The sequence below is a fragment of the Bos indicus genome, chromosome 16, assembly GCF_029378745.1.
Source record: "Bos indicus isolate NIAB-ARS_2022 breed Sahiwal x Tharparkar chromosome 16, NIAB-ARS_B.indTharparkar_mat_pri_1.0, whole genome shotgun sequence".
In the NCBI taxonomy this organism is placed as follows: Eukaryota; Metazoa; Chordata; class Mammalia; order Artiodactyla; family Bovidae; genus Bos; species Bos indicus.
This window is the reverse complement of record NC_091775.1, coordinates 66,925,442-66,938,409: the sequence shown is the minus strand read 5'-3', so window position 1 is coordinate 66,938,409 and position 12,968 is coordinate 66,925,442. Positions and strand designations below refer to the sequence as shown.

Here is a 12,968-nt window from a genome sequence, read left to right as displayed (position 1 = left end):
GCCTTTCCTTGTTGCAGGTTAAAAAAGTTTTTGTGCTATCTTTCTCAAGCAGGCTTTCGAGTAAGCCGAACTCATTTTGACCCAATGGGAGTTCGTACAGATGCACCTCTAATGCAGTTTAAATCCATCCTTTTGAAGTACAGCACCCCTACTTACACCGGAGGACAGTCAGAGGGCCATGTCCAACCAGCATCTGAAGACACAGTAGCCGACAGGGTTGAAATGTCAGTGAATGACAAAGCAGAAGCAGGTGGTTGCAGAAGATGGTAAATGTAAAGGAAAGTTTCTCAGATGTCTGTGTTGATGGCCACAATTATTATTCTCTGTAACAACTGTAGTGCTTTTTCTATTCTTTCAATTCAGTTGTGTAAAAATAAAAAACAGTGCTCTTTTCATTCAGAAAATTAGCAGTTTCTAATTTAGCTGGTTTGGGAGCTATGCTTTCCAAGTTTTTCTTATTTTAAAGAAAGCTTAAAATTTGAATGAAAACATTTCATATGAAGCCAAGTTTGTGACTGAGATCACCCTACTGTTTAATAACTCAGAAAATTTTCACATGCAGACTGTTTGGAATTTTATATGTTATGAAAATAACACATTACTTAATCTCAGCTCTACTTAAAGTGATTCACGATATTTATCTTTTCTGTTTGTAATGTGTAAGATGAATCCAGAATCCTTTTATTAAAGTGACCCTAAATAGGAGGAATAGTGTCCTTTCTGATTACTAATGTATTATTTCACAAATACAAGATAAAATATATTCCCAATTTCAAGAAATCTTATTTCTCCAACTAAATACTTATCAGAGATAGAAATACATTTTCTTGTAAGTTTAAAGTCCAGATGATTACACTTTAAGATTTTGTTAAAATAAATTGAGACTACTGTTCTAATATAATTGTTTACAAGCATGAAATTCTGAGGAGAGATTTTGTTATGAATTAAACAAACTGGGTGATCTCAAGTGCCTCAGTTAATGCACGTACAATATTCATTTGCTTGGTTATGCTACCTCTCAGGAGTAAAATTTGTCACCTTATGAATTTATGAAGTGAGGATTTTCTTGCTTTTTGGGGTGTTTTTTGTTTGTTTGTTTTGCTTGTTTTTTTGGTTTGTGTATGTGCTAATTTTTTGCACAAGTAGCCCAGGCTAACATGACTACAAAAATTAGTTGAAAAAAAAAAATCTTGTTTCCATTAATAAATATGGTTCTTGCTTCATCCGAATATGAGTTTGTATGAAAACATATACCAAAAATTTAGATTTTTGTTTCAAGGATTTAATGCACATTTACCTAAGTGTTTCTTAGAAAAACTAACTTTTTTTTACAAGTATTAAGCTTGGGAAATGGAGGAAGAGAAATGACTGAAAGGTTTAATATATCATGTAAAAAAAACCACTCCCATGACATACACAGAAATTCAGGGAGTTGGGGCTGCATCAACCTAAGAGTATTAATTTAGAAGAAATAAAAGAAAAATTCTTTGTGTTATTACAGCATAATCTTAGCAGGATGCTTTTTCTTATCTCCAATTAATGGAATTTTAGTAAAATAAAGGAATAGATGAAGTACATGTTTAGTTTCTATGACCATTAAAAGAAAACCTTTATTCTTCTTGCCAGTTAATTCACGAACACGAAAAGAAATAAAAGTTGTTATTTTTTTGTATAGTTAAGAAAAGTTTCTATAAATCCATGAGACAAACCAGCACTTGGACCATCTGATTATTTAAAATATATGTGTACGGGGAGAGGAAATAAGGTGAAGGAATAGGAGGATATAGAACCCACCTCCCCCTACAAACATAAAAAATACATCTACATGTTGAACAATTCTCAGTGAAAACTAACTAGAACCTGTCAGATGTACAACCAAGGCTGTATAAAAGGTCCACACAGAAACAGGTAAGGAAAAACAGGCAATCAGGTAGGGACCTGTGACCGTGGGAGGGAACTTGGAGGAAAAGGGAGACTACCCTCCCTGGAGGGCGAGTGGTTCAAGCCACACATTGGGTACCTCAGCCTGGGGTCCAACAAAGGGAAGATGAGGCCCTTGCGGGTTGGAAGACCAGTGAGACTAACAGGAGGGCTCTGGGAAGGCTGTACTCCACTCAAGACGAGCACTTGGATACTCACATGGCCTCACAGCTGGGTGGAAAGGGCGATTGAAATGGAAACCTCACAGACTGCTGACATTGCCCATGACCGCTCTCGTGTACCCCCCACTGCCCCCAGCCTGAGCTGAGCAGATGCTCCAACACCTGCGGGCCTTGCACTGCAGATTCACCATGAAGCAAGGGTTGCCACAACCGTGGAAAAAGCTCAGTTGGCTATGAGATGCTAAAGGCAGCTCAAACCCTACGTGCTGTCTTAGCAAGGTGGGGAGCAGCCGTTTCCAGTGATGGCACAGCAGAGACAGTCAGGAAGGTCACCTTAGCCCTCACCTAATACCCACCGTGCACCTCTTGCTCCAGCACTGCTCCCCGCTGGTGTGAAGCTGAGTGCTGGGAGGAACAAGAGCACACACTGAAAGCTACCTGAGCCAGCCTGGACCTGACCCTCAGGGATTCTGCTCCAGCAGCATGAGACCTGACCCCAACCCTGCGGGCAACTGAGAGGAGGGGAAGCCCTGCATCACACCGCCTCCAGCACCTCCACCTCCAACCCCGCCTCCCACCGAGTGACAGCTGCCAGCTCGCTCCTCTGAAGAAAGGTGTGACCCGTGTTCATGTCCGATCCAGCTCTCCCACCAAAGAACACGCAGACTACACAGGATACTCCCACTCAAGGACTCCTTCAAGGATGCCAGAGAGAACTGTTTCACCTGATTGCATAGGGACAGAGAAAAATAAGCCAAATAAGATGACAGAGGAATTTCAGTTCAAAGAGCAAGAGAAAATGGTTAGGGTGGGGGAACTAATGAAATATTTACCAGGTAAAAGAATTCAAAGCATTAGTAATGAGAATGCTACCTGAACTAGGAAAAGGAATAGATGAATACAGTGATCAAGTTTTAAAGGAACTAGAAAATATAAAAGAGAACCAGTCAAAACTGAACACAATAACTGAAATAACAAGCACTAGAAAGAATGACCAGCACACTGGGTGACACAGAACACATAAGTAACCTGGAAGACAGAACAATGGAAATTACCCAGTCACACAACAAAGAGAAAAATGTTTTTAATGTTAAGATCACACTTCTAGTGATCTCTGGGGTAACGTGTATCAACATTCACATTATAGGGGTCCCAGAAGAGAGATGGGGGTCAAAAATGTATTTAATGAACTTATGGCTCAAAGTGATGAAAGGGAAAAACATGCAACCTAGGATACTCTACCCAGCAAGATTATCATTTAGAATTGAAGGCAAGATAAAGAACTCAGATAAGCAAAAATGGAAAGTGTTCCTCAATACCAAGCCAACCCTAGAAGAAAATGTTAAAGGTTCTTCTGTAAGAGGAAAAGAAAAGGACCTAACAAGAAATTATAGGAAAGGACAATCCCACTAGTAAAGGCAAATATGTAGTAAAAGCCAAGTATCAACCACTCAAACATGCTAGTACAAAGGTTAAAAGACAAAAAATTTATAAATCAATTCTAACTGTAATTACTAAGGGAATTGTCCTCTTCCATATGGTCTAATGGTTAGGATTCCTGGTTTTCACCCAGGTGGCCTGGGTTTGACTCCTGGTGTGGGAAGGCAAAGATTTTGGGTGGCTTCCCTAGTGGCTCAGATGGTAAAAAATCCACCTGCAATGTGGGAGACCCGGGTTCAGTGCCTGGGTTAGGAAGATCCCCTAGAGAAGGGAGAGGCTACCCACTCCAGTACACTGGCCTGGAGAATTCCATGGACAAAAGAGCCTGGCAGGCTACAGTCCATGGGGTCACAAAGAGTCGGACATGACTGAGTGACTTTCACTTTAGTAAAGGAATAAACATGAAGATGTAAAATATAACAAGAAATACCAAGTAGAGGAAAAGGTAGTAAAAACATAGATCCTTTCAGAATGTGTTTGAACCTAAAGGACTATCTGTTTAAAACAAATCAATACAGAACCGTGGAACCCCACGGTAACCAAACACCTACAATAGATACACAAAAACAAGGACGGACCACAAATACACCACAAAGGAAAACTGTCAAACCACAATGGAAGAACCAAAAGGGACAGGGAAGAACCACAAAATAAGCCCAAAACAAGTAATAAAACGGCAGTAAGTACACACCTATCAGGAATTAATGGCAATAGATTTTCAAGGTAGAAGATTAGGTTTTTAAGATCTGCTTTGTAAATATAAACATCAATAGCTGTAATTTCACCATGACGAGGCAGTGATCCATGAAGGGGGATTTCACTGTAACGGCAGAAAGCAAAGAGGAACTAAACAGCCTCTTAGTAAGGGTGGGTGAAGGAGGCGAGTGAAAAAGCTGGCTTAATACTCAATATTAAAAAAAACTAACATCATGGCATCCAGTCCCATCACTTCACTGCAAATAGAAGGGAAAGAAAGCAGTGACAGATTTCCTCTTAGGCTCTAAAATCATCGCAGATGGTGACTGAAGCCATGAAATTAGAAGATTGCCTCTTGGCAGAAAAGCTATGACAAACCTAGACTGTGTGTTACAAAACAAAGACATCACTTTGCCGACAAAGATCTGTATAGTCAAGGCTATGAGGTCTTTCCAGCAGTCATGTATGGATGTGAGAGCTGGGCCATAAGGCAGGCAGAGATGGAAGAATTAATGTTTTCAAGCTGTGGTGCTGGAGAAGGCTCTTGAGAGTCCCCTGGACAGCAAGGAGCTCAAACCAGTCAATCTTAAGGGAAATCAACCCTGAGTAGTGATCAAACGTGGGCCCCCTGCATTGGGAACATGGAGTCTTAGCCACTGGACAATCGAAAAGTCCCTACCGTGCTTCATGTTTCATTACGCAGTTAACTTTACCAGTGCTACTATTTATGTGGATTCAACTTACTATCTAACGTCCTTTCATTTCTTCCTGAAGGATTCTTCAGTATTTCCTATAGGGTAGGCAGGTCTGCTACTGACAAATTTGCTCTGTTTTTATGTGTGACCATCTTAATTTCTTTCATTTTTGAGGAGTAATTTTGCTGCATATAGAATTCTAGGTTGACTTTTTCCTGCAAAGCCTCTGGGCCTCCATGACTTTCCTATGAGAAGCAAGCTGTTAATCTTATTAGAGAGTCCTCATATGTGATCACTTTTCTCTTGCTGTTTCTCAAACCCAGTCTTATTTAGCAGTAGTTAGGCTTCTCAGATGTGCATATTCTTTTCTGTAAATTCTGAAGTTTGGGGCAATTATTTCTCCAAATATACTGTAACCCCTTCTCTCCTTCTAGGACCTCCATTATGCTATTATACTTGATAGTGTCCCAGAGATCTCTGTAGTTTTCCCCCTTTATTCCTTTAAATTTTATTTCATATTACAATATAGCTGATTTACAATACTGTGTTTCTATTCCTTTTTTTCTGATTAGGCTACTCTCAAGTAATACCTCTGTTCAAATTTGTTGAATATTTCTAGCAGTTCAAATCTGCTTTTGAGGGACTCTACTCAATTTATTTCACCTGTTACAGTTTTCCAATCAGGATTTCTATTTGCTTCTTTTATCATAATTTATCTTTATTGTTATTCTCTATTTGGAGAAAGATTATTCTCAAATTTAGCTTTTAAGACATGGTTTCTTCTAGTTCTCTGAACAAGCTTTTAAAGGCTAACAAAATTTTACTTAAAAACTTCAACACCTGGGCTTTGTCCCAGACACTTTCTTTCCAAGTCTTGTAAATTTTTGTTGAGAACTAAACATTTAAAATAATATAACATGCCAACTCTGAACAAGGAATCCCTTCCCCTCCTCAGGTTTTGCTGCGTTAGAACTTCTTGGACTGACTCTGTAAAGTCTGCATTTTTTTGCTGTGTGTGACCATTATATTCTGTTTTGCTAGCTTAAATGTGAATGATATTTGCTCAGTTGTGTCCAACTCTGCGACCCCAAGGACAAAAGCCTGCCAGGCTCCTCTGTTCGTGAAATTCTCCAGGCAAGAAAACTGGAGTGGGTTGCCATTTCTTTCTCCATTTTGTTAGCTTAGAGGTCAGCTAATGATTGGACAGCAGTGTTCTTTAATGCCTTTAAACAGTTAACTCTCCCAATCTTGAAGAAGTGCTCTTTGAAACTATTGGGCTATGCCTTCAACACTTCAACATGCAGTTTACAACTGCCTTAGCTTTCACTTCCTACTCACAGAGCCTCAAGTTCTGTCACAGGTTAGATTAATGCTTTTTCTTTTGGGTATGCATATATCTTATACATGCAGCCTTCTAGATTCCCAGGAATTATGCTGGAACTTTTCAAAGCCCTCTACAGACATGACATTTTTTTGTTTTTGTTTTTGGTCAGCATCTGTTTAGCCTCAATTGTTATCACAGCCTCAAGTAGCTTCTATGGTAAACAGGGTAAAGATACAGATCTTTGCAGAGTGAGTGGAGTCAGGTCAAATAAAGACAGAACTCTTTAGAATACAGAGCTTTTCAGTGAGATACCAGACAGGTCAAATAGTGACAATTCTCTAGAGTGGGCTTTTTGTGGTGCTTCAAGTTCCCTCCAGTGGTTACTAGGCTGCTGGTTTTAACAGTTGCAAGGTTGCTTGTTTTCAAAGCTGACCTAGAACTGAGGAAATATGGACAGGGAAATTTAAAATGTTACAAACCATTTTGTTACAGTTTCTGTTGAATAAATGCTTTTTAGACTACTGGAAGCTTTTAGTTTTTTTTTTTTTTAGAGTTCTGACAAAGTTGATTTTGACAACTTTTAGTGTTATCATTGTTTTTATGGAACAACAGATTTTCAGCGGTCCTTACTCCATTAATTCAGAAAAGTTATCAAGGAAGCCATTTTTATAGTTACAACAATGGAACACTAATTACTTTTCCTTTCTAATAATTATGTTTCTAAGACTTAGTAAACCAAGTATTTCTAAGTAGAAATGTGGTGGGAATTTACGAGAGATCTTTTCTCATTTGGCATTTCAATTATTTCATGCTTGGTTCTCCAAGTTGAGAGTCCTGAGACTCAATTTTCTCAAAGGTACAAGTGAAATATTGTCGTTCCCAGTGTTCAGAAGACTTAAAACGATAATGTAAAACTAATTACAAAGGTACAGTAATCAAAACAGAGTGGTACTGGCAAAAGAAAAGTCATACAGACCAATGGGACACAAGCCCATACATAAACCATCCTATATGTACGGTCAATTGATTTTCATTAACTGAAAATTAATTAAGGCTGCCAAGACAATTCAGTGGAGAAAGGGCAATCTTTTCAACAAATGGTGCTGGGGAAACTTCATATCCAAATGCTAACAAAGCTGATTTCTTATCTTTTGCCATATACAAAACTCAAGATGGAAAAAAAAGACCTAAAAAAAGACTCTTGGAGGAAAATCTTCATGATATTAGATTTGGCAATGCATTCTTGTACATGACACCAGAAGCACAGGCAACAAATAGAAAAATTGGAACTTATCAAAATTAAAAACTTTTGTGTATCACAGGACACTTCTGAAAGAGTGAAAAGCCAGCCCACAGAATGGGAGAAAATACATGAGTAAATCATATATCTGATGACAGATTAATATCCAGAATATATTAAGAACTTCTACAATACACACAAACAATCCAATTAAAAATGGGCAAAAGACTTAAATGGGTATTTCTCCACAGAGGATATACAAATGGCCAGTAAGCACGTGAAAATATGCTTAGCGTCACAAGCCACTAGGGAAATACAACTCCAAAACACAATGAAATAACACTTTATACCCATAAATACAGCTACTGAAAACAAAAACAGCAAGTGTTAGTGAAGAAGTGGAGAGAGTGGAATCCTTCTGTATTGCTGGGGGGATTGTAAAATGGTGCAGCCATTGTGGAAAAGTCTGAGGTTCCTCAAAAAATTAAATATAGAATTGACATGTGGTTCAGCAACTTCACTCTTAAGTGTATACCCAAAAGAACTTAAAGAACTCTCACAGATACTTGTACAAAAATGGTCACAGCAGCATGAGTCACAATAGCAAATAGTTTCCATTAATCTAAGTACCCATCAACAATGAATGGATACAGTGGAATATTATTCAGACATAAAAAGGAATGGAATTCTGATATATGCTACAATTTGGATGAACCTTAAAACCATTATGCTACAAGACATTAAGACACAACAGACAAATGCTGCAAATGCTGCAAGATTCCACATATATAATGTGCCTAAAATAGTCAAATTCAAAGAAAAATAGAGTTTACCTGGGGTATATCACATATCAGGTACAGTTTCTGATTGGGATGATAGTTCTAGAAATAACAGATAGCAGTGATGGCTAAAAAACACTCTGAATGTATCTTAATGTCATTCAATTGTATGGTTAAAGTGATAAATTAGGTTATATATATTTTAGCATAATATTAATAAATTTAAAATGATAATGTATAATCCAAAGGCCCAAGGCCCTATTTAGTGAGTCTTTCATTTCTCAGTTGAGAAGGTGGTCATAGAAGTTACTTGGATAATACTTTATGAAACACTCATAGTTAATAGTATGTTTAACAGTACCCACCCTCCAGCACACACAAACATACACACACACACACACACACACAACACTATACACTCAGTCCTCTATCAAACACCTGTAATTATATTTTGCAAAGGATTACACATCCAGTAAATTCACTAATGATGCAAAGAATTTATATCCTCCCATACTGATGGATAAAAACACATACATTCTCTAAGCACAAAGCTTATATTCACAAATAACTTTTTGCTTAAAGACAAATGTCCATTAATAATCACAATGGAATTTAGTTGTTTAATGCAACCACTAATCTAGTATCACCAATAAAATCTAAGCAGTTATATCACAAAACCAGGGTTATATTCAGTGGACATGCATTAATAATCTATACAATTTAACATTACACCAGAAAAGGAACTGAATACAAAATTTTCCTTGACATTTGGTGGTTTTCAAACTTCATGGCACAGATTACCAAAAAAAAAAAAAAAAATTGTAAAAACAGATTTTAAATATTTTCAATAGAATGGTAAAAAATTGAACAAGCCTTTAAATTTTCATATTGGGGTGAATACTTAAAACATCAAGCTGGCCCCGATCTGTCAAAAATGACAGGTAAATATTTACAGCGACTAGACAGGCTTTCAGTTACAATGGTATTGGAGGGCAACTTTCCCTGGTAAAAACCTTTTATGGTTAATTTCCCAATGCAAATATGTTTTCATAAATACTGTGATAATTTAAACGTGGAAACATACCTGAAATCAGGACAGGGACAAAAAAAACCAACACAAGTCAATCTTATTTCTGACCTGTTATCATAAAGCCATTTTGGGTCCAGACACCACACACTGTCCTTCATTATAAAACTAAATTAAGAAGAGTAGAATGACTTTACCATTCTGGCTGACATTCTTCTACAGAGTTATCTTTCACTACACATCAAGGCAGGGTTCAAGCTCCATTAGCTTGCTTCTCTAGATACAGTGTAATTAGCAGAGCACCAAATTTATAAACTGATATGGCAACCCAAAATGCTAAACACACTTTTCAAACAGAAGCAAATTTTCCCTATTGTTAGTTCTATGTGCCATGTTATTTTTGAAACTTATGCAGCTATGAATAAGAAAAGAATTAGGGAAGCTTTGAACATATCTTGTACTTTTCATCCAGGCTAAAGTGCAAAATATCTCCATGTCTCTGGTATTTTAATAGGAAAAAAACATACACATAATAAAGGAAATGAGGTGACAATAAAATACAAAGAAAAAGACTTTTTAAAATACACACTTGAAAACTACATAAGAACAATTTAATTTTTCTTTCTTCAATGAAATCTGTGAATGAACCAAGTTCTCACAGAACTTGGGATCTTGTTTGGTTCTCTTTCCCAGGATCAGAAATTCCAAATTTAGAGGGACAAAAATGGAAGAAAATAACATTGCATGACAATGGACACTAAGTTCATAAAGAACTTTTCTTTAAAAATGAGATATTATGGAAGAAAATACCATGAAAATAATAATCCTATGAGAATTGTTTTTTAAGCACAGTAAATTTGAGCCTTGGTCTTCATGAAGATACTACAGCTTATATAGAAAACTATAAATATACAAGACTCCAGGAAAAAAAGTCAAAATACATATTTAACATTCTGTAGGCCTAAAAAACTTCTGAGGGGAGGGAGAAAGATGGCCAACTAAATCTTCGCTTAAGAATACAGAACTATGAAAAATTCCTGGGTCAAAAGCTCCAAGATGCTCCAAATGGAACCACACTCTGTGAAAACATACAATTTAGATATACTTTTTAAAGGAAAAATAAAGTACTGAATAATTGCAGTTCCTTCCAAAAAGGAGATCTTAAATTAAGGGGAAAAGATTCTAATAGTGTAAACGAATCTGGCTCAGAAAGAAAACTGAATAACATATCCAAAGTTCTGTCCATAAAAGTAATGACGGTACATCTTTAATATTAAAGAAATAGGCTATAAAAAAGTTCATTCTCAGAACTGGTTTTAGTAAAATCTCATTTGTGCTCCTTTGTGGGTGCATAATAAAGTTCCATGGGTTTGTTCACCTTCCAGTATTTCTCACTGACCAATTCCAAAGAAAAAGAGCCATTTAACACCTAAAACAAAAAAGAAACAATTATGAAAACTACTCAAAGCACAAAATAGTGAGATGGAACTACATTAAAGTCCATCTGAAAAAAAAAACAGGATAAACTCGTTGTCACTTATACCATTCATAAAAGAAAAATGGATATATCAAGTTAACTACCCTGCTGCAATTTCTCTTCAGTGTATGCACCATTTTATTAGGCCCCACCCCACAACTTGCCACTCTCAGATGTTCAAAGTGCCCCCAATATCAACAGCCTATTATTTTAAATACTTACAGTGAACTGGCCACTGGCTGTTGCTATGTAAATGGTATACTGCTTCTCACTGGCCGTATCAAGGTTCATCTGGTTTGATTCTCCTTTGCTTCGAAGTTCTTCTAAAGCTAACCTCACAGCCAGATACTTGGATAAGTGATCAACAGTGGCATTACCTGAAGTCTTTATGTATCTGGAAAAACAAATCATTAAAACCTTAATTTCTAGATTAATGATAAAAATGTATGTAAGTTATAAAACATTTCCAAAAAGCCATACCAAATGCAAATATCTCAAATGTTGACAAAATAATATCAGAAATTTATTCCTCTATTATCTAAAAATTTCTTATTGAAAGGTACAGAAGAGAGAAAAGTACAAGCTCACATCCACCAGGCCATGAAAGCTCTACCTACCTTACCATCCATAATATATGACATAAAATAACAAAAATCAAATACACGCTGTACTAAGAGGAAAAACAGAACATACCGCTCAACCCCAACAATCAGTTCTGAATCTATAGCAGCAAGAATACTGCTAAGAATATAAGCAAATTTCTTCTTGTCTTTTTTAGGTTTTTCAGAATGAGCGTAAGTGCTAATTTTCATGTTTTTTTTTTAAAGCATGATGTATCATTCAATCACTCACTCAACCTGATGCGTATCTGCACTTGATGGCAGGTAATGTGCTCTTTGGAGAGATGTAATAAAGCAGCCATGCTGGCCAGCCAAAAATTTTCGAGCATTACTGTAAAGACATTTAAATGATTCTTTCTCCTCCTCTGCCTAGGAGGGTCATTCCTTTCAGATATGCATGTGTAGACGGCAAGCACATGAGGAATAAAGAAAACAAAATGCAGGCAGCTAAACTATCCAGCTGGCCTCCAGCAACAATAGGATGACAAATATCACCCTTAACTCTTACCTGAAATTGCTTTCTAACTCCAAAGTAACCATTCTAAATTCAGACAATCTGAAACTAACCCACACTTACCTTGTCTGTGCACTGTCATCTTTTTCCATAAGTGTGGGATGAGGCCTGAATACTAATTCAATTTCACTAGCGCCATCCATTACTGGGTCAATTGCCACTGTTGCATTATTATTATCAAGCTCAAGCCCGGAATCATCAGATGTTTTGGTCCGTTTGTTACTAGGTCCTGCTTCCTGATTGCTATGCGTGGATGCATTACTACAGTGAGAACTGTCTCCATTGTCTTCTGCTCCGCTACCATTTTCAATCTGTTGTTTCTTACCTCGCTGTAATCTAGTTAAGAGGAAAATAACACAAAAACAGGTTGCATGAAATTTACATGTAGGCCTTCTTAATGCATCAAGTTAGAAGTACATTCATTGAAGTTATTAAATTCTAAGTTCCCTGGTAGCCTAGAGGTTAGGGTTCCAGACTTTTATTGCTGTGGCCTGGGTTCAACCCTTGGTTGGGGAATTGAGATCTTGAAGCCACTTTAGTGTGGACAAAAAAAACCCCTAAATTCTAAAAACATGTTAATAACTGAATTTGCTCCAAGTTGAATAACGGCATCTATTTCCCACATGTCCCTGAAAAGTTTAGGGAAACACACACAGGCAAACATTCGAACAAATTTAACAAATATTTACATTCACTGAAAAAATTTCTTTTTTGATTATGGGGACTACTGGCAAATATTTATTTACATTTGGAGACTTTTCTTATGAGATTTTAAATCGAAACAAAGGTATAATTCAGATATGTAAGCACTCTCTGCCTGCTGACCTCACCCAAAGTCGGCTAATGCAATGCAAAATTATTCTAAAGCAAAAGATGAGATATCTAAATACAGAGCATGACTACAGAAGCATCTCTCTAACAAGCTCAAATACTATAAACCGGTAACTGGGCAAGGCGCTTCGTGCACACATCTTATTTATTCATCAAAACGACCGTCAAGGCAGTTAACAATACCATCACTTTATAACTGGGGTGGAAAATGGAAACTTAGCAG

At 37.0% G+C, this 12,968-nt stretch overlaps 2 protein-coding genes across 4 annotated transcripts in view; one reads left to right on the top strand and one right to left on the bottom strand.

Moving 5' to 3' along the window:
* TRMT1L (tRNA methyltransferase 1 like) overlaps positions 1 to 1,223 on the top strand; it is a 34,573-nt gene extending 33,350 nt beyond the window's left edge. For all 3 annotated transcript variants that reach the window (XM_070768571.1, XM_019976483.2, XM_019976484.2), the window contains one exon: positions 18 to 1,223. In XM_070768571.1, the coding sequence (XP_070624672.1) occupies positions 18 to 270 (253 nt within the window). In that variant the 3' untranslated portion in view covers positions 271 to 1,223. The remainder of the gene's footprint in view (positions 1 to 17) is intronic.
* Positions 1,224 to 8,704: 7,481 nt separating this feature from the next.
* Positions 8,705 to 12,968, bottom strand: part of RNF2 (ring finger protein 2) — a 44,667-nt gene continuing 40,403 nt past the window's right edge. Inside the window, exons 5-7 of the mRNA XM_070768573.1 lie at positions 11,978 to 12,250; positions 11,003 to 11,174; positions 8,705 to 10,732 (exon numbers count right to left, since the gene is read on the bottom strand). Of these exons, the coding sequence (XP_070624674.1) occupies positions 10,631 to 10,732; positions 11,003 to 11,174; positions 11,978 to 12,250 (547 nt within the window). The 3' untranslated portion in view covers positions 8,705 to 10,630. The remainder of the gene's footprint in view (positions 10,733 to 11,002; positions 11,175 to 11,977; positions 12,251 to 12,968) is intronic.